Source organism: Bactrocera dorsalis, chromosome 4 (assembly GCF_023373825.1).
Source record: "Bactrocera dorsalis isolate Fly_Bdor chromosome 4, ASM2337382v1, whole genome shotgun sequence".
In the NCBI taxonomy this organism is placed as follows: domain Eukaryota; kingdom Metazoa; phylum Arthropoda; class Insecta; order Diptera; family Tephritidae; genus Bactrocera; species Bactrocera dorsalis.
The window spans coordinates 65,957,228-65,983,320 of NC_064306.1; the positions used below are offsets into that span (position 1 = coordinate 65,957,228).

Here is a 26,093-nt window from a genome sequence, read left to right on the forward strand (position 1 = left end):
CGCATTATTGTAAGTGGGTTTTGTTCGTGTTTTTTAAACAACTTTCGATAATCGCTATTTTGACATTTTACATTGTAAGGGATTATTTTATAATATTTTTTTTTTGGTTTATGATACTGTTGAGGTATAATATTTTGGTGCATTTTGTCGCATTCAACAATTCCTTCGTTCTGTTTGAGTTTTGAGGTCGGTGCCTTTATAATGAAATATTTTTTTAGGTGAACATTTCAGTTAAATATGTTACTGTTAACTACTGACTTTTCATATTAAATTCTTGAGTACTTAAGGGTACAAATTTTAAAAGTAAAGTTGTGATACTATATTAAATTCAAGAAAATTGTGAGAGAGTATTTTTTTCTTTTCAAAAATGTAGTGAATGCTGAAATCAAACCAAAACATAGAAATACCACGCCCACTTTTTATACAATCACTAGTAGTTCTAGACGATCTATAACAACGAATTAACCAGATCGGCAAATTTCACTCTTTCCCAAAGTTCTTTCTTATTTTTGGCTTAAAGCTTTCAATTGCCTTTTTTTAATGTCCTCCATAAATGTTCTATCGAACTTTGGTCAGTGGATTGGGCAGGTGACTGCATTACATTAATTGTTTGGTTTTGGAAGAATTCCAACAAGTTCTGAGGAATATATGGGGTCATTATCCTGCATGAACTACCATTTTAAGGCCATTTCTTTCTCGCCATATGATAGCATCACCTTCACCAGAATATTAAGGTAATCAGTAGTGCATAATTTTTCTTGTAATTTTTATTTTTTATATTGCATCCCCTATGCTCGACAGTTTTTATGGCGTATATAGCATCGAAGACAGTATTTTTTGGGCGTGGCTTTACGAATGACCCGCTTCTAACAACATTCTTTCTTGCTGAAGCTGCCTTAAAATCCTTCTCAATTAGTCTATTCTGTATTGTCCGATTGAATACTGACATCTATAAAGTATTCTTGAGGTATTTTGATGAAAAAAGGTTTATTTTTTGATGTACGAATCAAAAGGTCATTCAACTTTTAGGTTGTCGCTCGCTTCTTACCATATTTCTCTGTTGTATTTTTAATGTAAATTGCAGATTTTTAACAGAGCAGTACATAAATTCAGCAATTTCCCTTATATTTATACCCTGAACAGGGTATATTAAGTTTGTCATGAAGTTTGTAACACCCAGAAGAAAGCGTCGGAGACCCTATAAAGTATATATATAAATGATCAGTGTGTTGAGCTGAGTCGATTTTACCATGTCCGTCTGTCTGTCCGTCTGTCTATATATATACGAACTAGCCCCTCAGTCCTCCAAATCGAATTGAAAAACGTATTTTCATAAAATTGAGAATTTGTAGCTACTAAACTTACTAGGAAGTATAAAACCAAAATATTATATTAAATCTTGTTTATGGAACTAACGGAAAAAACATGGAAAGATCACTGAATAGTGACTTATCTGATTTATTTCTTCCAGCTTAAAACGTGGTCAGTCATAAGATCGCAATTTAAGGTAAATATTAAAAGCGAATTCGACTAAAAAGGAGAGCACAATAAAGTATTACTATCAGTGCTCTATGTGTTATCGGTTTTATGTACTATAGTATATTATTTTCGTAGATAAGTGTCAATTTTGTTTTAAGTATAGAAGAGGATGTTGTTTATATTATTATTTCAGTGTATCTTCTTTCTAAGACATCATGCGCTAAATTTCATTCGATTTCGTTTTGTAATTGGCTAAAGACTTTTCTGTCAGTACAACTATCTCTAAGTTCCCTGACTTCCATAGAAATATTTGGTTAAGTCAGGCAGACATCACTGATAAACCAACGGATAGAACGAAAACGATTCCTCTCAACATTCAACATATTTATAGAAGAAGCTTCTAAGCGCATGACAATTTTTTCAGATGAGCTGAAAATTTAGAAACAATATATTAAAATTGAAAGCAGATGTTTTGTAGTTAGATCAAATCTTCAAAAAAAGCCAAGTTTTGCATTCGGCAGAATAAATTGGCCAAAAATAAATTCATAAAAAAATGTCGCTGTTCCCAAAATTGGCCAAACGAGTGTTATGTGAGCTCAGTGTCAAGCGAAGCAGCGATTCGTACGATTTTTGCCGAATGAAAAAACCTCAAAATAATTTTGAACGCCTGCAAAATGAAATTGATCGAGATAGCTGCCACCATAAAACCATAATGAAGTAATAATTTCATGTCTTTTGAAATTTTTGGTCTAATGCGCGAAAAATTCTTTCATTATTTCACTCCAAAGTCTAATCGATAGTCTACAGAATTGACGAAAGATGCAAAAGGTAAGCTGAAAAAGTTATAAAAAAGTAATACTTGTAATATTTCGCGACTATGTTGAAATAAATACTATCAACAGTGACTCATGCAAAAGAACTATTGGAATATTTAAAGAAAGGAAACGCAGAAAGACGATGGTAAATTTTATTCGGACTCCGAATTATTTTCGTAACCATCATGTTCGCGGAATATGTTGTCTTCATAACCTTATACAGGTCACACATTTAAATTAATAAACCATTGCGGTTATTTGGTTCCATTATAGAGAAAGGCGGAAAATCGCAGCCAAAGGGAAGCTATTATTTGGCAATGAAAGAGTGTTAAATGATCTCTATTATAATAGATCAGGCTGACTACTGTTTCCTTTGAGAATTCGCATCTTCTTGTAATATTTTGGATTTTATACCGATTTTCCAATACCTTGTAAATTGAAGAATCACTTATTTTATAAATACAAAAATGCTTTATTTCTCTAAAATATGTCACATATCACTTGAAAACAATTTTTATTTTAATTAAAAAATATTTTTGTTTAATTAAATTCGCAAAAGTTTAGATCTAGTCACTCAACTTCAATACTTAACTACTGGCATCTCTTCACTTTCCCCATGAGCTCGAATGAGCACTGGCTGAGGACTGAGCACTGGCATAAGCACCGCTACCACCGCTGCCACCATAACCACCATAGCCACCGGGGCTGCCACCGCCGCCACCACCTCCACAAGTATTGCAACTACCGCCGCCGCCACCACCACCTGGATGACCGCCATAACCACCACCGCCACCACTTGGATAACCGCCATTGCCGCCATAGCCACCACTGCCACCGAAACCACCGCTGTTGGCGGAACTAAAGCTACTCGCACTGCTGGATGCATAAGAGCCGCCGAAACCGCCACCACCACCGCCGCCGCTGCCACCATAGCTTGGTCCAAAGCCACCACCGCCATAGTTGGGTTTATAACCGCCGCCACCGCCGCCGCAGCCACCAGAACCACAGCCGCCACTACTACCGCCGCCGCCATAGCTTGGTGCAAAGCCTCCACCACCATAGTTTGGTTTATAACCACCGCCGCAGCCGCCAGAGCCACAGCCGCTACCACCTCCGCCATATCCGCCGCCACCATAACCACCACTGCTAAATGAGGGCACTTGCTTCACAGTGTACACTTGAATGCTGGGGGTGCCATAGCCACCGTGACCTCCACCGCCGCCACCGAATCCACCTCCTCCGTAACCGCCACCACCACCGCCACAGCCGCCGCCGCAGCCTCCGCCACCTCCACCGAAGAGCAAAGAGTTCTTAAACTCTTTCAGCTTATGTAAAGTGGGCGTGGCATGGCAGATGCCCAGCAATAATAAACAAATCACTAAACGTTTCATAGCGCGGACGCGTTAATCCCACGAACGAACGGACGTCTGTAGTCCTTTAACTCGAGCGAAATTTTTTCTAAATTCCGAAATCCGTGGAAGTTCTAATCCGTTTGTCACCTCTTCTTTACACTTGTCAGTTTTTTTAGCGACTGATTTGTCTGGATGTTAGCTCCAGCACATTTATACTTAATCATTTGGGAATTTTATTCTAAACATGTGTGAGCCGACAAGTACCAGCGCAATTCGCTTCACTCAATTTGTCGGCTCTGCGGGTAAGGGATTGGTGGTGGTGGCACAGCTGTCGGAATCGTGAGCTTCTGATTTCAATTCAAAATCAAAACAAAAATATAAATCTAAAAAGAAAACTAAAAACACAAATAAAGTGCGGGTGCCGACATCGCCGTCCGTGTCTCGTACACAGACAGTGCTCAGCTCACACCGTCATACCGCTCAAACGGAGTATACTTGTACATAGTATGAAGTGCTAAAGCTTCTCATCACCCATACCCTGTGTCGTCTTCGCTGATCTATCGTTCAGTGACGTGGAACGAATTAATGAGTGGTATACCCAAACGAGTGCTGGAGGTGAGCTACCCACAGATCGTAGATCAGATAAGATTCCAGATGCTTTGAGACATTTTTACTGCTGAGAAGTGAATATTGCAATAAAATATTTTTGGAATTAGTAAGAGTCTACTACAGGTAATAATCTTAAGATGTAGGAGACAAAGGTGAGTCAAACACGTGCCCAGCTATACGGGAAATTCCCTTGAAAAAAACATTTTAAATTAACTAATAGATTACATTAGAGCTAAGTGATTCAGCAAGTGAATTATGTTGCTCTCTATATCTTGTTCGTTATGCGATCAATTACCAAGTTCTGTTCAATAAAGATCTTATTTAATAAAAATTAAATAAATTCTGGATTTCATAAAGTTGGACAAAGTTGACCGCTGAGATCTAGGTCACAAATTTTCCATATGTCAAAGCCTTCATAATTCCAAAAAAATCCCGAAGATCAAATAGAACTATTTTTTTTTAAGTATATGATCTGAGGTATTCCAAATATAGTTTTTCAAATGCGGAACTGTCAAAAAGGAGGTGCTGAGATGTTGTTATGTCTCCCCTTTCAAGCGATTTGGACAATTGCCAAGAGAAATCGGGAAAAATATTATATGAAGATGGCAGAACGTATTTGGTGGTCCAAAAAACGGGGGAGTTGTTTTATTATCGTGATCTCCTCTATCTATTTTTCATTGAAGAATGGTTGTAGAAGTATAATGCCAGAATAACAATTTACTTCGTTGTTTTATTCCGAAGAGCTTCTAATAAACAAATTTGCTCTTAGTATTTGGTAGATATGAGGACCACTTGAGAAAGAGTTCTATCCTGATTCATATTTCGCTGAGGGTTGCTTACAACAATCAGTTCGTATCCATTCCCAAAAATGTTATTATTCTGTTATGGAAGCCTGATATTATGGTTTCTACAATATTCCTTAAAATTATTTGGAAAATGTTTTATACTGCTTCAATATGATATAGTTCCAGACTTTTTAAAGGTTTCCTCACAAAATTCTCTTTGAAACACATCCTAAGTATCAATTTAATTAGAAATCACCTTAAGATTCTTGACAGCTATGGCTATGTTGTTCCCTAGAAACACTTATATACTTCAGTAAACTGTCTAACTGTTTTCAAATACCGACTGTAGCGTATACCTCGTAAACTTCGGCATCTATTTGTGAGTATTCCACTATTTAAATTATAGTCAAACAATTGCAAGTACAGACAATTAATTGACAGGTGGCTCACTTGTTCAGCACTCAATTGCGCTGGGACCAATACTAACGCTCATAAAATAATTTCTCCTTGCATGTTTCTGACTGGGGAATTCCGTCAACAACGTTGTGGCGTCATCGCAGCGCGAACTTCCGCGCATGTTCCCATCGGCAGGCTACTGGACTTGATAAAGACCCAACAGGAAAAAGTATTCCATAGATAGTGATATAGTGAGAGATGAAACACTTGAAAATTAACAAAATGGTACTTAGTAAAAAGCTTTGAGTGATATTTATTTAAACATATTTGTATTTATTGCAGTTTGGGGTTGCCATATTTCTAAATCCAATTTATATTTGTGAATATAATAAATACAAATATATTCGTGATCACTAGTTATAATCAAGTGTTGCTAATTTTTGAAAGCAAAAAGAATCTTAGTAGGTTGAAATTGGTAAAGAAAGACAGATTACAAAAAAGTAGAGGAAATGTGTTAGTAAAAGGATAAGTTCGGGCGTAACTTAACATTTCTTAGTCTGGCAATTTGTCAGGATCAAAGCCGAGGAAATACTTTCAGGTCCAGTGCTAGTTTTCACACGATTTTATCAGTTTTTGACACAAAGACACACTATTATTAGAAAAATACACTCTCTCTCATATCATTGAAATAACTCTCACGTTGACCGTGCTGGAATGTAGTACGTATTGTGGTGGCTTTAACAGTCATGGTCCGATTTTGACAAATTTTAGACTCGAGCTGGCATACCTCACAATTTGTTCAAAGTTTTATCTGAATATACTCATTGGTTTCTAATTTGTATACTGAAAATGGAAATAATTATATGGAAGTTAAAATTGTTGCTATATGGCAAATAGGTGTGGCTGTAATCCGATTACGCACATTTTCGCAATATAATACAAGATCGTTAGGGTATGTTATGTACCAAATTCGTTGATATTTGGCAAGTAGGTCCATATATATTTTATTTCTCCTAAATGTTGGCGGTGACACGCCCATTGTCCAATTTTGATACCGGCTCCTATGAAATCTTCTTGTATGATCCTGAGTATAAATAGTCGGATTTCATCAAACTTGGTTATTCTAGCTTTAGTGGAGATATGTATTTACATTCAAGCTCTTAGCAGGCGCGGGCACGACCATTTTGTTTTTTTTCAAATTTTTAGCCAAAGGTGTCAAGTTTCATTAATATATCTCAATTTTATTCGTGTAGCTACGGTTAGATGAACAGAACTATTATACTCTGTAGCAACATGTTGTAAGGACGATCAGAGGTTCGGAAGAGGAAGACTGGTTGAATTTTCAAGGGTAAAAAACGGTTTATTTTGATTTACGGCAGCAAAATAAGGTGCGTTGGGTAAAAGTTAGATGGCAAAGTTGTAGGTTATAAAAAGATCAACAACTTATTCATTAGAATTTTTTCATATAACCTCAAAAATTTTGTAAAAAATTGAAAAAGACGAAATTTTTGGTTTTTCATTGCTTAGTAACCTTTTTTATGTAGCAGGTTTCATCTCATCATTTTTTTTTCTAAATTTTTTCATCTTCAAAGGCTTAATTTCCCGTTAAAGTTACGGATAGAAGTTTAATTTATTTGTTTTACGGTAAATCATTGCTATAACTGGACGTTGGAAATAGAAACCATCAGAGAGCAAATAATGTTTTAGTCCCAAAATTTCCTACTAGGTTCAATCATTTGAGAATCTTAGCTAAATGTGTGTGTTTTCCCAAATGGCTGCAAAAATGTTTATTTATATTATATTCATTGAGCTAAATAACTGATATTCTGAAATGTTAACAGATCGCTGCGGTCATTGGCGCTGATATCCGTTTTGTGGTTAAGGCAAAGATAATTCGAGCGGTTTTTCTTCAAGTAATTGAGCATTTATTTCAGTCGGTAATTTATTAAACAAGTCAAAGGGGATTGGAAAGTGAAGACAAAATTGCCGGTATACCGTTATTAATAGCTTAAAGGCGTATGATATGTCTGCTAAATATCTTAATAACGGTTAATTAGAACTATTTATGTTAGAAACTATAAAATAAATCATTAATTTGTGTAATATTATTTCTATAATTTGTTTTGAAATCAGTAAAGCTGTCATTCTCTCTATTTTTGAGCCTTTAGTAACTTGCTTTAGGCAACTTCGTGGGACTTCCCTTGTACCCGGTTTTACCTTACTACGAGTATATGCATACAGATGTTTTTGTAAGTTTTAGTTATTTAATTAGTGCCTTTCTAAATACAAATACAAGTAATTATATTCAAAATTGTGTAAGTTTTTTGTACTCTCTTGCTTATAACAGAAACTATAACTACGTAAGATCGCGTTCAAATTGATCGGAAATAACAGAGATTCTCGATTTCCAATTTAATGACAGTTTATGTATGTATTTAATGTTATTACCTAAAGAAGTATGTGAGGATGAGCAGAGTTGTTGTACATATGTGTGGGTGTTTGCTGTACTTTCAGTATCTATTTAATTATATATTTTATTTAATGACTTAAAGCTTTTGCAATTCTTATTTTAGTATAGGCAAACCAACAATAATTAATATATAAATATATCTAAGATTTTTTAAAAATTTTTTTACATTGTAGCATATTATATAATTAATGCCGTATTTTAGCAGCTAATTATAAGCAGCATGTTGTTGTTTATTAGGTAAACGGTTGTCTTTGTTTTTGTTTCTTAGCAGTACTAATTGATTTTATAAATATTTCAACGCTTTTTTTGTGGTTTATGGACACTTTCAAGCTGATTACAATATAACAATTTTTTCTACCCGAAAATAGTCTAAGGAAACTTAAAAGAAGGAAGACTTCAAGATTGCTTTACTTCGTAATATCTTAATCAAGCAAATTTGAACGTTGCTTTAAGATAAACAGGTGTAATGGTATTATTCATGGTATTCTCATCCCAAAAGAACTGCGCTCTCTGTCAAGTAAGAGCGTTGTCGGGATAATTTATAAAAAAAAAATATTTTATGAAAATTTCATATATATGTATATATGTATATTCATTGTACACATTACAAACAATGATGCAATTTGGTCAATAATGTGTCCAGTCACCACCGGCGTCGATAATTGCCTGGCATCTCCGAGGCATGCTTTCTACTAATTTGACGGCGTATTCTAGTGGCAAGGATCTCCAGATCCGACGAATTTCGTAAGACAACTGCTTCAAAGTGTATGTGCGCCTTCCACGAAGCTTCTGTTTAATATATGCCCACACATTTTCAATAGGGTTTGCATCGGGCGACTGCGACGGCCAATCCAATGTAACGATGCCAGATTGAGTTTTCCACTGAGTACAGAGCTTGCTGCGGTATTTAGGATCGTTGTCCTCCTGCAGAATCCAATCTTCATTTTTTCTGATGAACCATCGTTTGGCAGCTAGCAGTAAAGCCTTTTTGTAGATTTTTTCATTTTCTCGGCATTTAGGGTGTCAGTAAAGAGGTACAAAGTGCCGAATCCCTGCTTTGAGAAGCAGACCCAAAGATGGTCCGTTCCCACAACAGTCGGGTCTACGTAACCAGAACGCACCCGGTTTTTTATCCGGCCAAGGACTGTCAACTAGGCAGAATTCTGCCGCTAACAACAACAACAACATGCACCTTTATTCCATATTCTATGGTCAGCTGAACAATCCTATTGGTGGCCAGGCTCGCGTGAGGACAGAATGTGCCCATATGGAACATTCATCAGTAAAAATGACATTCTCAAAATATGCATCAATATTCTCATGCGCTCAAGCGAGTTGCCTTGTCTCAAGTTTTTCAGTCAATAGAAGTTTCTTCATTATGTTGCGCCATTTCAAATCATGAGTATGAAGAAGGGTTCGGATAGTTTCGTAGGATATATCTAAACCTTTTGCCATTAATTTTGCTTGTCCTTGCCACAGTGTTAAAGCAGGATTTAGCGAAAACAGATTCACTATCCTTTTTTCATCCTTTTTATTCACTTTTCCTATCGAACCACGTTCTGGTAAATCATCGACATTTTTAGCCACTTTATATCGCTGTATCCACTTCTGTACAAATGCCTTCGACTTTCTCATATATTTAGCAGCTGCTAATTCCAACATTTTGCGATCTTTCGGGTGGATGCAAAGGAACACAGCTTCGTAGCACGACGCCTACTTAGCACTGCTGGCGTTTAGCGTGATTCTCTTTCAAAAGTTCAACGACAAATGAACCTTTGTTGACAATGCATCAAGGACAAAGCTTCCCTCTATCGGCTCGCGAAGGAATTAGAGCGAAATATTTCATTAACTGTCGGTAAAGTCGACCACGCTCTTACTTGACAGACTGTATTTTCTAAATAGTTTTTAACTAGTTTGCTGATCGTTGTCATTATGGAAACTTATCGCTTCATGTCAGTCGTAAGTTTCGGGCGTTTTTGGGCAATTACTCTCTTTAATTGTTGTCGAAAAGGTTTCCGCTTCAATGGTTTCACCTGGTTTTAGAAGCTCGTAATATAGCACGTCCAAATATAGAAAATTACATCGTAGTCATCGAAATGCGGAATTGTCGTTGATTTGACTAGGTTTCACATATGAGTTTTCGCATTTAGGGGTTTCGTGATGAACTTATTTTCATCATCGGTCACAATGCGATCTAAAAAAAGCTTCTTTTTGTAGCCTTCTCATCTCTCAACGTGTCTTCGCCTCAATTTATACGTCACCTTATTTCCTTGTTTTTGAAGGTATGCGGTTGCTTTAAGGTGGTTTAAAATGACTGCTTGAGTGACTTCCAAGGATTTTGTGCGCATGTGTTTGGTAACAATCTTCATGGAGTAATTTCTCATCTTTAATTTTTTTTGAAAATCCAGGACGTTATTTGTTTTTCGAGCCAAAATCAACGCTTTTAAATCGTGCAGACAACTTTTGGCACATTCATTCAGTGAGAACATCATAAACTTCCACCAACATACTATGGTTTTCTGTTTCGTTCTCCTATATGAAAATAATGAAGAAGCACGCCACGTAAAAACACTTTTTCAGGCACAAAATTTTGAGTGAAAAATAACAATAATATTTTTCTTCAAAAGAATGTTCTAAACTGAAAAAGATGCAAAAGGACAGTAGATTTCTAAGCTATGTTTGGAATATTTGGAATAATAATCAATTATGCCACCTCTGGGTAAACCGTACGACTATAGTTACATATAAGCGCAATAATGTATGGCAACTCTCATTTCAAAATTATCGGAATCCGAGCCTAACTTTTCAAGCTTATCGAAGCCAAATATGAGGACCTCAGCGCTTTTGTTTGAGTTCATAGCGAAAGCAGTATAAAATATCTTAACAAAATTAATTACCAGTCTTTTCTTCACAATAACATTGTTCGATAGCAAAAATGTTCAAAGCCGTTTTAGACTTTTCCCAACCCATCCTTTATCTAAATAACAATTTCAAAACTTCCGTTTGACTTCATGCCATGTATATATGTATATGGGCTAAAAAACATATAAGATATCTGATCCAAATTAAAAGAAAAATTAAATCTGTTCCTGACTTGCCATAGATCCCAAAAATAATAGAGATTTCAACCTCAAGCAGATCTTATCTTCAAGTGGTCGGTCTTCAGCAGAAGAACCCAGCACACCTGATTGCTTTCTCTAACAATTAAAAGGCGACATAAGACATAAAGAACCCTCCATATAATGCATATGAACAAATTTAGAAGTTTAGTCAAAGATCTACAAAAGGGGTTCTAAAAATATATGTGGATCTTTGAAATAATATTATAGAAAGCGTAAGTAGACTTATGAAGAAACTAAATTTTCTTGATTTGTAGTAAAACAAACCATAATTTGAAATTTCCGAATATAAAGTACTTTTAATACTATTTTCAGTTAGTTTTAGTTTACTGAGAACAACTAAGATTATCAGCACACATTTAAGTCGTCTATAGTATGTAGTCTTTATCTATGCCTTATTAATTGTTTTTCCATAAATTTTCAAACAAAATCGTTTCTATTAATAGCACTTCGATTAAGTGTATCGTAGACGAAATATTATTGAAATTATATGGGTATTTTTAGAAGCTTACAGAGCATAGCAGAATGCAATGCAGTCATTAATATTAATTATTGAGCAGCACATGCCTTTACGGATGTTCAGAATGAAATGAAATGAAAAACTAAACTAATTTGTTAAGCATTTTGGAGTATTAGGGTGGTTCAGTTTGTCAGAACCATATTTTAAATTTTCAAATATTTATAGAGAGTAGTAGGTAAACACATTATTAATTGATTTAATGATCTATTTTGGAAAAATAAAGTTCTAGATTAATTAAAAAAAAAAAATGGCAATCCTAATCTAGTTAAAATCATACCATATTGTTTCAAAACAGCTTTTTTGTTATAACCAGGTTTTGAAACTAAAAATAATTAAGTTTAGCTTAGTTGAACTAGTTGGCAACCCTATTTAGAAAAAAATCTCATTTAATCGACTTAAAACTTTATTTATTTTTCTGTTTTCCTGTAGACTTAAAGTAACTGAGGCCCAAATTTGATATATTGGTAATACTTCTAAGGTGAAGATTATAGAAAAGTCGGTTTGAAATCCAAAACTGTTAAATTTTTCCAAACCATAAGCACCTTAGTCCCTCCCACCCAATTATTTACTAAATATTTCGTCAACCAATTCTAACTATTACTATTTGCTCCCACAGCTGATTCCTAAATTGCTCATATAGCCCAAGGTATCGGCTAAGGCTACACGAAGCTGTCACGATTACCAAGTTTACATAGATCGCTTTTAATAGATTTTCAAAATCTCAACTGCCAAATGTTTACCTCATGCTATGATTCATTCAAATCTCCATTTAATATTCTCCCCAATGGCTTTGAATCTCCTAGCAAACAGACGTGTTTGGAGCATTTGCCTCCGTTGGCTGTCGTTCCCACCAGTTAGTGGTGATCGTTCAAGTTTTTAAAATATTGCTGCTCATTTCGTATTCGATAAGCGTGTGTGATTTGTACGCGCCAAAAGCAAATCGGACACGCCCGATACACTGGGTGTCTAACGCCGTGACTCTATCTACATAAGTATGTACATACATAAACACGTCTATCTGTTGACATTAATTCGGTGGATGTCATCGAAAATCTTGGCTAAGCACGTCTTCAAAAAAATTTGACACCGAAATGTGACGGACGATGATGTGACGCTGGATGCAAACTCAAAAATCTAGTTGCTCAATTGATATATTGCAATGTTTACACGTATGTACAGTTAGGATCGAAATACTGGTACAGCAGGAAACAGTGTATGCAGTTCATTAGGCATGTTCAACATTCGGATAACTAGGGAAAATACTACACAAGGGAAAATATTCGATAAAATCTGTATGATTTTCACAAATTGTTTGGCGAATAATTATTCTTCCCACCTCGAATTTCAGTCGAATATATACCGAATATCTCACCCTATTGAAGCAAGAATCAAGTCCTTTCAGATATGACTGGCCGCCCACCATATTTTATGCGGAAAATATTACCAGTTGAAGACGGGTAGAGAATCCAGAAGAGGACGGCTCTAGATGATATGTTTTTGAATATCGGTCGCTGTAATCTTCAGAGAAATTTTCCAAAAAAAGAATCTGTATCCTCACACACTCAAAGAATCATTTAGTTATGGAGTCGCCAAAGGGCAAAACTCTGGCCCACTGTACCTGCAAAGCTGGCGGAAACCGAAAACCGTTGGAGGAAAGTGTCAGTGAGCTCGAAGGTTTAAAATGAAATTTACGGTCACAAAGGATCACATTAGGGAGGATATCAGACTTCCTAATTTTGCAGCGTCTTCCAAGCCGCCTATTAAAGTACAATTAGATTTGCTCCAGATGGAACCTCTCTAATGAGAGCTCATGTCACTCTACAGAGCGGCGATATTTCCTTGAATTCATTATAGCGCGTTCAGGGTTTCGAGGCAGCAGTTAAGGTATCAATAGCATCTGTATCTTTATTAGACTGGTATGGATACCCATAGCCGATTCGAGGAAATTGTAAAGCTGATGAGCTGGCAAGGAAAAGCACTCTAGAACCGGTAAATTTTATCGGAAGAATGAGAGTTCCGCTGCACCGACTTTTTCTTAAAATCTACTACTAGAGAGCTTGGGCTTCGCCCAAGTTTGGACCAAAAACCATCGGTACATGCATTGTCGTAAAAGCGTTTTCCCAAGATTTTGATCGCAGGATATCTAGTGATCTCTTTGAATAAGGCTATTTAGTTATTGGCTTCCAATAGAACGCTATGGAAGAAGATGAGGTGAAAACATCAACATGCTTTCTTGACTGTCCCGCGTTTGGGAGGTCAAGATGATAAATACTTGGGATAAATCTTCAGACAACAGATCGAACAGGCGGGAGTTGAAATAAATTGTCTAATATAATCTTGTATTGGTACTGGAAGTGTTTTCAATTTACATATAAGTTCAAAAAACTCAGGATGCCTTTCCTATGGCTTTACAAATTTTTCACTACGAAAGCAATATCGTGCATCTCTCAGAATTTAATTCTAATTAATTTACAGCAAATTCGGGAAAAAAAAAAATGACGGATAATGAAATCTCGATTATCAGCTTTTGACGAGCATGAGTCCATTTAGCCATGTCATGTTTTAAATGTCAGTTAACATTCCTTACTTGTTTTTCTTATTAAATTTTTCTCATATCTTTTTTACTGAAAACTTGTTCTTTTGTCTTATTTTAAACTTTTTTCTAGCTCATTGCTCATGTTTTCGGCATGACTGTATATATTTAATTTATCTTTAAATTGCATAGAGTTTTAATTGATTTACACCCGTATATACACACATACATACATAAGTATGTATATGAACATGCAAATCGCGTGCCGCTAATTGTTTTTGGCTTTGTTTTTTCTTCAAAATTTTCGCGCTTTCCGCTTTAGCGCTATCCGTCATGTAAATTTAGAACTTTTTCGTTTGTCAATTTTTTTTAGTTTTTGTTTTTGTTTTTGCATGTCATAAACTAACTTATTATTAACGCGCTTGCAAATTTGTTGAGAAATTCCCAATTGTTTTTGCTTATTATTGTCCATAAAGCACTGCCTTGTGTGCGGTATAAACACATATACACTTAAATACATAAAGACATAAATATGCATGTTTGTGCTTGCTGCCATTTGTTTTTAGTATAAATTAGATCTGTTTGGGTTTTTTGAGCGATTCTTGATGATTCCCTCATTTCTCTCATTTGCTGCCAATTATTTACTTATTTCGCGCACGTCTTTAGTTGTCGAATTTAATGCCGGCGTTTATTTCGCCTCAATTTGTTTGTGTTTTACTAATTTGTTATGGCTTTTTAACTAGATTTGGTAAATGGTGAGAATTGGCGTGTCTTTTTTCCACAGCTATTTACGGAAGTTGTAGAAATTCCAAGCGATTTACATGCGGCCGCCTGGGAGGGAACATCTGTAGTAATACCAGTCTTTATTTAATAATTTGACACTGAGGGTAATAAGTAAGTAAGCGCTATTAAATTAATTAATTTCGAGGCTTGTTTGGGTTTTAAGGAAGCTTAATAAAGTGTGACGACTAAACGCTTTTGGATGGGAAAGGCTAACGCATAGTCGAGCGATGAGTTTTTTTATTAGACTGAATAACTTTTGAAAAAACTCAGTGCTACGTTTGCTAAATCTTAAGCCATTAAATATGAGGCATATTTTATAATTATTTATATAATTTCTAAGTGCATATACACTCGGGATCAAATTTGATTCGGACTGGCTCACTTAAACAGCCATAATTTTTTCTATCCTTTCTATTAGTGCGAAGTTGAACTCCATCATAGTATGTAATTTAGAGTGCCTTTGTCAACGTATTGCTTACTTTTCAATGAAAAAGTTTTAGAAGGGTTTTGAGGAGCGTGTGTTAATACGAAACTAAATAAGTAAGTAGCACAAAGCATTCAGTGATGGTCAGGAAGTCAAAGAAAACTCCTTTGTTAATTACGAAAACATCGAAAAAGTTTAAGAAACAGTGCTTGAAAGTCGTCGTGTTAAAATCAGAGAGATAGCAGAGAATCTCATTATCACCTATGGATCATCTCAATATATTTTGGTTAATGTTAATACGCGGCCACACTCTAGCATGGTTGTGGCTGACTTTTTGGCCCAACACAAAAAAACGAGAGCCCCTATTCAACCACCCTAAATGTCAGGTTTGGATTACTGTAACTTTTTTCTGTTTTCGAAACTGAAAAATCTGCTGAGGGAGCTCGCCATGAGTCCACTGACCTAATAAACTATAAAAATCGCTTAACTTTTTACGAAGTAAACAAACAGCTGCCAAATACACACTAATTGAGATAAAACTTCAAACAAATATAAAAATTGGTTATATGTGATGATCCTGCAATATCACTTTTCAAAGAGCATTTATAATTTTCGGAATAATAACTGATTTTGAACAACATTCACGATATTCATCTAGGAGAAAAACACGATCTCTATTGAAATCACCACACCATAGATAAACACTGGTCCTTTATGCAGCTCCATCGCCAAAAATTTAATTATGTTCATCGATGCACTGTTGCTGAGTTGCTCTAATCAAAAATGTTTGCGATTTAATTCCATTTTTTGGTCGAAAAGAATATTTTAAGTCACTGTAAACAATAAAAATAGCGCTCGTATGTCAAAACGCTCTGAGTTTCCGAATTGCAACACTAGTTTTGCCAAATTCCGAAATATAGAAACTAACCTACGTTCCAATCTAAGTTAAATGGACTAGTCCGAGTCAAATTTGATCTTGAGGGTATGTGGAATTTTATATTTTCAAATTATTGCATACAGCCATATCATAGGTTAGGTTAGGTTAAATGGCTAATCTAGAGAGATAGAGGAGTGCTATAGTATGTAGTCCTTTATGAAGCCATTAAAAAAAAGAACTCCTGTGTTCGGATATATTAATTAGCAAAACGCTTAGCAGCAAATACAAATTTTGCACATTCGTTTAAATCCCAATCCCGCCAGTTCGGTGGGATGTCTGAAGGTATGCACTCCCAAGTGCTTAAGTCTTGACCTCCCAAACGAGGGACAGCCAAGAAAGAAGTGTTGAGTTGTGTCCACCTTATCTTCTGCCATACAGCTTCTGCAGATGGCATCTAGTAAGATTCGAAACCTTACAGCATAGGTGCCAATAGGGCAATGGCCTGTTAAAAGCCCTATAACAAGGGAAATGCTAGTCTTACCGAGGGCAAAGAGATCACTAGATCTTCTGCGATCGACCTTAGGCCAAAAGACTTTTGCGATAGCGGAAGTACCGATGGTAGCCCAGCACTGACCAAGCTGCCGTGAAGTCCATTTATCTAGTAGTCGAACACAAGAGGATACGGGAGCACTGACCCGCTCACATTGGACCGTTAGCGGTTCTAGGGTGCCTTTATTTGCTAGCTCATCAGCTTTACAATTTCTTGCGATTCCGCTGTGGCCTGGCGCCTATATCAGTCTTATCTCAAAGGCACTTGATGCTATTAATAGCTAGGTTAGGCATTTCTTGATCAGGCATAGTTCAAGACTAGTATCGCCGCTCTGCTATCTGAGTGCATGGCCACTTCTCTGAAGGAGGCTGTAGCCCGGAGCAGTAAATCTACTACTACCTTAATGGCTGCAACCTCGGCTCGGAGGATACTGCAATAGTCAGGAAGTGTGAAGCTGGAGTTGATGGAGAGCTCCTGACAGTAAACCCCTACACCAACCTTCCCCCAAGCTTTGATCCATCCGTAAAGAAGCTCAGTGCTCCTCTTCTCCAACGGCTTCGAATTCGCTGGAGGATTGTTAAAATAGAAGCATATATATATTTTTTTTTGGATCTCTGAACTGGACCAAGTAGTTTCAACTAGTTCATTTCAGACCTAAAAATACACCATATGCGGATAATGCGAAGAATTGACCGCCCGAGAATAAGATACACCCATACATTTTATCGTTATTTAAACTGAAATCTTAAATCATTTAAAAGCTGCATTGAACAAAGGTATAAACAGTTAACGTCTGATCATGACATAAGCGATTACTAAACGTTTTACTACCTTACATATCAGTGGACGGCGTGTTGTAAACTCAAATATTTACAGAAGGCTTTAAAACTGCCATAAAACTGTTGACCAAACTGGTCAGACAAACAGAAAAGATTAATAAGACCTAAGCTGCAAACAAACATAAAAACAAATATTAAGTAATTACTTAATTAAACCGGCTAAAGCATGACGGAAGCCAACGAAAATGCTTTGGCGACACAGAGTCTCTCATTAAATTCCCTTCACACAAATCTACCTTTTCATACATATTTATTTATAACTCATGACTGTATGTCTGTGATTAAAACCTTGCAGGCGTTTGTTGATGATCAACATAGATTCGCTTGGCAGACCGACAGAACCATGAATGACAAAGCAACTAACTGCAGACGACGCTTTGAGCCACGAATAATTGGTGGCTTGAGGGCCGAGTGTGTCCGCTAAGGTCAGCGGTTGCATAGAGAACGAACGGTTTGATTTAAAAGCCAAGACAAAGAGCAAAAGCACACAAAAAACCATGTGAAAACATACACATTTATAACGAAGAGCAAACAAAAGAGAAGTTTAGTCAAAAAGCGCCGAAAAACTAAGAAAATCAATCAATTAATTGTTGAAATTATGAATTTATGCTATTCGCCAATGATATGCTAATTGTGTAGTGTATAGACATAAAGTATATATTTACATAAACATGCATAAGTATAATATAGATCTTACTAAATATACGGTTTGTTTGAAGTCGGAGTTGTCAACAAAAATTATGCTTTTGACTGAAGGGCAGATAGCGCACTTTGCGACGTTTTTGTACACCTACAGTGTCTAACAAAAGTATGCAGTTTTTTTTTATCAACCGACTCATCGTTTTATCGGCTGTGCTATTCGCCGGTGTCAATTCGCAAAGGTCTATAAATCTTCCGCAGAACTTTTCTCTCGAATACTTATAACGCCGACTCATCAGATATTGTCATCATCCATGCCTACGCACCATATAGTAGGATGGGTATGATAAGTGACTTGTAGAGTTTAGTCTCTGTTCGCCGAGAAAAGACTTTACTTCTTTACTTATCCTGTCGGCAAGAGTAATTTTGCTTTGGATTTTGAGGGTGACCTTTTTGTTGATGTTGATGATGGTTCTAAGATACACGAAATTATGTACGACGAAGTTATCAGCAATGGCGTGGGAGCCAATCCGCGAGTGTGATATTCCGTTTTGTCCTTGTTTACTACTCACCAGACCCATTTGGAGAAAGCAGAATCCATCCATTCTGGAGAAAACAGAACTAACTGCGCGGTTGTTGAGGCCAATGATATCAATATCATCGGCATACGCCAATCGCGGTATATTCTCATAGAAGATGGTACCTTCTTTGTTCAGTTCTGCAGCTCGAATTATTTCTCCAAAAATAGGTTGAAGAAGTCACACGAAAGGAAGTCGCCTTGTCTGAAACCTCGTTTGTTATCGAACGGCTCGGAAAGCTTCTTCCTGATCCGCGCTCTGCAGGTTGTTGTCTAAATTGTAAATTTGACTATGCTTAGCTCTGTGGGTTGTTGTCCAGGCTATACATTTGGTTGTGTGCATTGATAAAATAGCAATCAGATGATGGATTTTAATCATTAGAAAAAATACAAAATGACGAACATAATCAAGTATAACAGCTGGGCCTATCTTTAAACGAGTAGCCAGTTGTATGAAAGGCAAAAACTGGTTTCAGAATTATAACCTTAATGTACTAAGTTAATTTGGGTGTGCAAAAAGGCCTTAAGGTCTTTTAAACAACAGTTGAGTCAACTAGCAAATTATTTACTTCTAAGGCTAGTAGAAAATTTTGAACTGATCAAATTAAGTGGTGCTTAAAACTCTTCTTTGTGACTTCAATCGGAGCACTATTTGGAAATACGCCAGAATGTAGGCAACGTTTTTTAATTTTCAATATTGATTATTGCTTCCACTACAAAAATTCTATATTGCCTACATTTAGGATGACTTTTGTGTAAAAACTTTTCAACGTAAAAATAAAAAGAGAATAAATTACAGTAAAAAGAAAACAACAAATAATAAATTTCAATACTTAGAGGCCACACTTTTTACCTAGTAATATTTTTATTTTTTCCCTTTTTGCAACACTTTTGCTCCAACTGTATCCCAGCATACCAATCACCAATAAAAATATGAAAATTACTGCTTAAAAATGCACATACATAAAAATTGGTTTCAAATCAAATTTGGCAAGCTTATCATTTATGGACAGTTGTGTTGTACCGCATCTGCTGGCGCGAAACCGGTAAAAAGATTGTGGTAACAAAGACAATACAAGATTTAGTGGCAAATATAATTTACTTGTATATTCAAATTCATTCATAAAATGCATAGGCTCAGAGCTTTGATATTGTAGTTATTATTATTGTTTCTTTTCTTTGATGTTGCATTTTTTGCACGCTCTTCTTCACTGCCAAGTTAGCAGCACGTTTTCTGTATTTGCAGCGCGCAAATACCCAGCCGAAGACCAAAACCTTAACGTTGCGGCACTCATTTACGTTTAACGGTCGATGTGTCTGGTGAACCGGTTTACGCTTAACACAACGCTTTATTAACCCAAAGACACAGAGTGATGATTTGATAATCCGGAAAAGTGTAGCTTTGTTTGGTGTTTATTTGACCTTGAGTAAATTATGACTTGAGTTTGTGTATTTACAGACAGTTTCCGTTGAAGATTTATAATTTGTATATATTCGCGTGTGTCCAATATTATATGTTATTTCAATTAACGGTTGTTGTATGCTAGTTTTTGTAATAATATTAACAAGAGATTCCGGTTAGTTTTTATGACAGAAAAACAAAAAAATCGACATCTGTTCTTAATAACTAGGAAACGATTAAAAAGTCTGAGGGGACCGTAACTACATCTTATATCATGGTGAATATGCCTCTCTATTCGTTGAAAGATGCTTACCAGTGCACTTACATATATAGCGAGACATAGGAGGCGAAATTCGCTAAAATTGTACAAAAAATCTTCATAGATCTCTAACTAGCTTTTTCAATAAAAATAGCAGATTCTGAGCCTCTTTCACTCTTTCGTCAGTGTGTGAAGAGAGATCTTAGCACCGTATTTAAATAAATCGGGTTTAATTTTATTAATTTCATAAAAATATACATCTGATCAAATTTGACCCGGACTGATGAAAACAACAAATTTTAAACAAATATTTATTATCGTCTCCAACATAGGCTCTTTAACCAATAAGAGAATGCTAATGCTTAATCCAATTTTCGGTACACTTTTCATAAGCTTCGGATGGGATTATCTCCAGTGCCTTCAGCTACTCATTTTTGCAGCAACGTTCGGTAGATTGTTGAACAGTTTGGACGTCATGTTCATAAAAATCACCTCGTCACCAGTAACGAGGCTTTTGAGGAATGAGGAGTCCTTAGCTACGTCGTCAAGCATCTTTGCAAAGGTCGCAATCTACTCAATGTCGTTTTTGCTAAGGCTTCAGCTCCTTTGGTCCGGGTTTTGGTTTACCATTGACGCTTCTCATACCAAAAATATAAACCAAAATGTGTAGAGTGGATCTTGCTATTTCTCTGATGTCATCATGACGATTCTCAAGCAATGTTTCTTTAATTTGTTTACCATCGTCATTAATCACGATCATAGATGTGGATGGTCGAGGCAGGCAGGTTTTCGATGACTTCACCGCCTTCCCTGATTGCTTTTTGTCACTCAAATACTAATGTTTGTGATAAAGTAGACTTCCCAAAATTATGCTTCAATATTTTGAATGATTCCGTAGCCGCGGTTTCATTTGACCCACAAAATTTTCAAGCAAACTTGTGTTATGAACAAACAGCTGCACATGTTATATGGGCTTGTCCGATCAAATGTGATCAGATGTAGGTATTACGTTAGTAAAATATACCTCTTTATTTCTTCCGAATGTATTTCCGTTCATTCACATATTTGAATGTAATGAACTGGTCCTAAAGAGTCTATAGAATATGCTGAGGAAAGAACCTTTGATAGCATACTTACTAGGACTTAATGAGCATTGAATATTGGTTAGATCGAAAGAGAGAGAGAGAGAGGGATACAAGACAATATGGATTCCATTATTGCTACTTTTGCGTAACTAGAGTGAATCCAAACTTTTTCCCAGCCAAGAACTATCACTTTGTTATAAGACCAAACTGTCTTTGGGAAGTATTTTTAGCCAACAGCAGAATGGACGCGGAGTTTTCGCTAAAACAGAAAAAAGAGCTTCTCATTTTGGATATACACAAATCTTGTATCACTCTGCTCCCTTATGTTTTTGTTTTGAACCGTTGAACAAAATCTGTTGAGTTTGGTGGATTTCTGTATTGATTTCATTTCAGGTTGGATCATTTTAAACTCAATAGGTTGATTAGTGTGAGTATTTTAGTGAATGTAATCATGTTTGTAAACTTTGAAGTTTCCTTCCTCTCTCGAGAAACGAATATTCTACTAGTATTAGCAAAAACTAGAAAAGACTCAAAACGGTTTCGCCGGAGCAGTCGTTGGAGTTTGCTGTATAGCCAGAAGTCACAGGGAGACTCACATGGACCAAGAGTTGTCGGCCCATTATTACGGCCACTTTTTACGAATAGCTTCGGGTAAACGACGCATAACACTCAGATAGTATTCTTTGTTGAGAGTTTGGCCAGTCAGAAGGAATTCAGAGTGCACCACACCTCGTTAATCGAAAACTGTTAACATAGTCTTGATTTTTGACCTGCTTTGACGGGGTTTTTTCGATTTCGGATAACCTTTGCTACGATAATCGGCTGATTGATTGTCTGTTACCGGGTCGTAGGCATAGATCCTAGACTCATCGCCAGTAATAATACATTTTATGACATCCTGGTAGTCGGAAAGTATTGCTTTATAGATAAATAAGTGAGAGATTTTAGACCCAATCGTGCTTTCACTTTTCTTTGGCAAAAATAATCTCTCAAAATGGGTTTCAACGATCCTTCATTCTGATATACCAACGATGCCGGTGAGAGCTGTGGCTGTTAATCTTCGATTCTCAAGCACCAATTTTTATTATTTTATTGAAGCGTTGATCATCAGTTGATCTTGATGGCTCTCCTGGACGTTGTTTATCGCCAACGCGTCTGAATAATTTGTACCAATCAAAAGCACTTACCCGCAATCATCGATTATCACCGAGGGCCTTTCCAACATTTTGAACATTTTATCAAATAAATTTTTCACCAGAAAATTTATTCCGCCCTCAGAATTGAAGGGAACTTTTTTGTTGAATAATTGCACTCATTGTAAAAATCTAAATGATCATTATGATCAGATCAGAAAGACAAGCGCATAGTAAACAGTAATGAGTCTTTTGTTGTGACAATCTAGAAAAAAAAATACGACGACCAATGGGTTTTCGCGGGAAATTTAAATTAAAAAGTCTTACTTTTTTTGCTCACAGTAGTATGATTGTCATAAATTGAGCTTTTTCAAACCATTTTTAGTTCAACAAATAATAGTTTCAACTTCCTATTTGACCTAGTGCTTATTTGCAATATTTTTTATTTATATTTATATTTTTATTTTATATTTTTTTAGAATCTTTCTTATTTTATTTCGGAATTGTTTTTGTTCTCTTCAAACAAGTTAATTTGTGTTAATGACCGCTGTTATATTAAGTACGAAAGTCAATCAGGTGTCAATTCAATGCGATAATGACGTGCAAATGTTTATGGCAAAAACATTTAATTGCTAAAACTATTTTTTTTGCAGTCAAATATTTTCTCTCCCAAATACTTCACCTGTTCGCATTGTCATTTCAGCATCTAAGATGTGTGGTTGTAGCAAATAAAGCGTAAAAGCGTGTGGGCTTGGTTCACAAATCGCCGATCGGATATTCACTACAGCAGATATTCTCAAATTTTATAAATTTTTGCATAATTTAATTGTTTCTGGTTTTTTATTTATTTTATTTATCTATCTAAGCAAATCAAGTTCGAGGCTTCGATTGCCACGCGCCAGTGCTGCCAAGTTGCAGCGCGTTTGAAGCATAGAAAATATTCGACGCGGTAGCTCCGCGCTTGCCCAGCCTCTGTGCGCTATTGTTTGGACAACTGAATTATCACTATACATTTGAAGCACAATTTGTTGTTGCTTTGTTTGATCTGAAGTCGCAGATAAGATGTCAAATCAGTATTGCCATCTCGCACCTGCCAACGCGCATCTGCCGCGCTTATCAGACGCTATGCTGGCGCGCATAGTTCTATTGGCGCTATTTCAGCCACTTCTTTCTATGAAAATCTATTGAATTTGCATAAAGTTTCTATGGTTTCTTTGGCGGCTATAAAGGTTTGCGCACCAGCAGCCGAGCCATTAGTTTTGAACTTGATCTTGCTTATTGATTATATCGAATTCGGCTTGAATTGGTTGTTGCGATGAAACCGTTCACTTGTATTGTGGTCATTGCGGCCGCACTTATTGCCTGTGGTCAGGCGCATAGTGTACAGAAGCGTTCTTTGGGCGCCCTGCTGGGAGGATTAGGCGGCGGTGGCCAAGGCGGTGGTTGGAGCAGTGGTGGCGGCGGCGGTGGCTGGAGTAGTGGTGGCGGTGGCGGCGGCGGTGGTGCTGGCGGTATTGGCGCCTTGATTCAGCAGAAACTGGGCGGTTTGCTCGGAGGTGGTGGCGGCGGACGCGGCGGCGGTGGCGGCCAGGGTGGCTGGAGCGGCGGCGGCGGTGGTGGCGGCCATGGCGGCTGGAGCGGCGGCGGTGGTGGCGGTCATGGTGGCTGGAGCGGCGGTGGTGGTGGCGGTCATGGTGGCTGGAGCGGCGGCGGCGGTGGCTACTCAGGTGGTCATGGCGGCGGCGGCAGCAGCAAAGTCATCATCGTTAAAGTTGTCAACGCTGGCGGCTCAGGTGGTGGTTACGGCGGTGGCCATGGAGGCTGGAGTGGTGGCGGCGGCGGTGGCGGCTATGGCGGCGGTCATGGTGGCTGGAGCAGCGGCGGTGGCGGTGGTTGGGGCGGCAGCGGTGGTTGGTAAATTATCAATCACGCCAAGTCGTCGTAAAATCACCACACCAACAACAAAGTACACAGTTAATTTAAGTTGTTAAAGCAAGCAGAAGTTTCATAGGCTTAAGCATCACCTTTAGACATAGGGTTCGTTCACTCATTTGATGAAATCAAAAAGTTCATTGGAATTTGAATAAAATTTCGTTAAAAATGTTAAAAATAGTTAAACCCGTTAGTTATTTCGCATATGTTGTTGTGATTAGCAAATAGATTTTTTCTACATTGTCTCCAAATTAATTTAAATATCGTGTATAACGGGTTCTTAACTAGCGCGCTTCCTAGCGGCTAATTACAACTCAGCTCAGCGACAACCGGTTTGGGGAGAATCTTCGTATGGCTTTTCATTTAATTGATGTGCATAAATTAATGAAGCGATAAAAGAACAAATGGGTTTAGTTTACAGTCAACTTTTATTATGTTTTGTCGTGAGTATTTTAGTTTCATGCCGGATTAAGTGATTGAGAATTCGCATGCTAAAATATGCTAGCGACGGGAGACATCATATACCCTGCTCTAAAAAGGTCATAAACTCTAAGTTTTTATGGTTTTAGACTGGTTACACAAACTATTGAATTACAATAGAGTGAGACTCAAGCTGGTATGTCTGTGAATGAACTGGTCTGTATTACATCACACATTTTTGCAGTTCAGCTCTTTCACAGCGAGATCTGAGCATAAAAAGAACATTCTACAATATACACTATGTTTTCGCGGCGGTGATAATTAATGTAACTGATCTTGAGATTACAGTAGGTTGGATTTCAAATAACTGTTATGAAACTTTTTAATAAAAAATATTGTATTTAATGCTTGGAGGAAGTTGCTCGATGCTACGGATTGTAGAGGATTGGTTTTGACTGTTGAAAGAGGGATCTGTATACATACTAAATTCATACTGGGCTCGTAATAACTATTGTTATATTTCGTTGGATCTCCAGGCTGCCATAATTATTACGGTTGATGGCGGTACCAAGAAGATCTTGACTGCTCCAAAAATATAGTTCCCAGCTGCTAGCCTTTCCACCTTAACATTCCTGTTGGTATTACGCTAAATCCTAAGATACATCCAGTTTGCCACGCCCACACGCCCAATTATGTCAATGCCTAAAATAGCCTCCTAATGAAGTTAAAAAGTCATAAGGAGGGGGTTCCTTTTGTCTGAAATCTTGCCTGGTATCGAAGACGTCTGTTCCTACTTTGAAGGTGCTGAGAGTACTCCTCAATGTGATTAGTTTTTGCAGGTATACCAACATTAGACAATGTAGTATACTCAACCTCCATTAACGGGCTATTGAGAAGTACCTTTTAATTGGCGAAGAGAAAACGCGTGTCGATTTCATATTCTCAGTATTTTCATAGTTTGGCGCAGTGTGTGTATTAGGTTTGCTGAACGACCAGGTCGAGCCGCCATGATAAGGTCCAATCAGCTACTTAGCAAGTGGCTCCAATCTTTCCCACAATATGTCTAACAGGATCTTGTATGTGATATCCACCAGG

The 26,093-nt window shown here is 37.0% G+C and overlaps 2 protein-coding genes across 2 annotated transcripts; one reads left to right on the forward strand and one right to left on the reverse strand.

The window, feature by feature from the left end:
• Positions 1-2,742: 2,742 nt before the first annotated feature.
• LOC105223671 (uncharacterized) lies at positions 2,743-3,865 on the reverse strand. The gene has a single exon (XM_011201443.4). The coding sequence runs from the start codon at positions 3,683-3,685 to the stop codon at positions 2,900-2,902; it is 786 nt and encodes a 261-aa protein (XP_011199745.2). The 5' UTR covers positions 3,686-3,865; the 3' UTR covers positions 2,743-2,899.
• Positions 3,866-23,883: 20,018 nt separating this feature from the next.
• LOC125778096 (uncharacterized) lies at positions 23,884-24,758 on the forward strand. The gene has a single exon (XM_049454398.1). It carries the CDS (start codon positions 23,962-23,964, stop codon positions 24,562-24,564), a length of 603 nt encoding a protein of 200 aa, XP_049310355.1. The 5' UTR covers positions 23,884-23,961; the 3' UTR covers positions 24,565-24,758.
• The last annotated feature ends 1,335 nt before the right edge of the window (positions 24,759-26,093 follow it).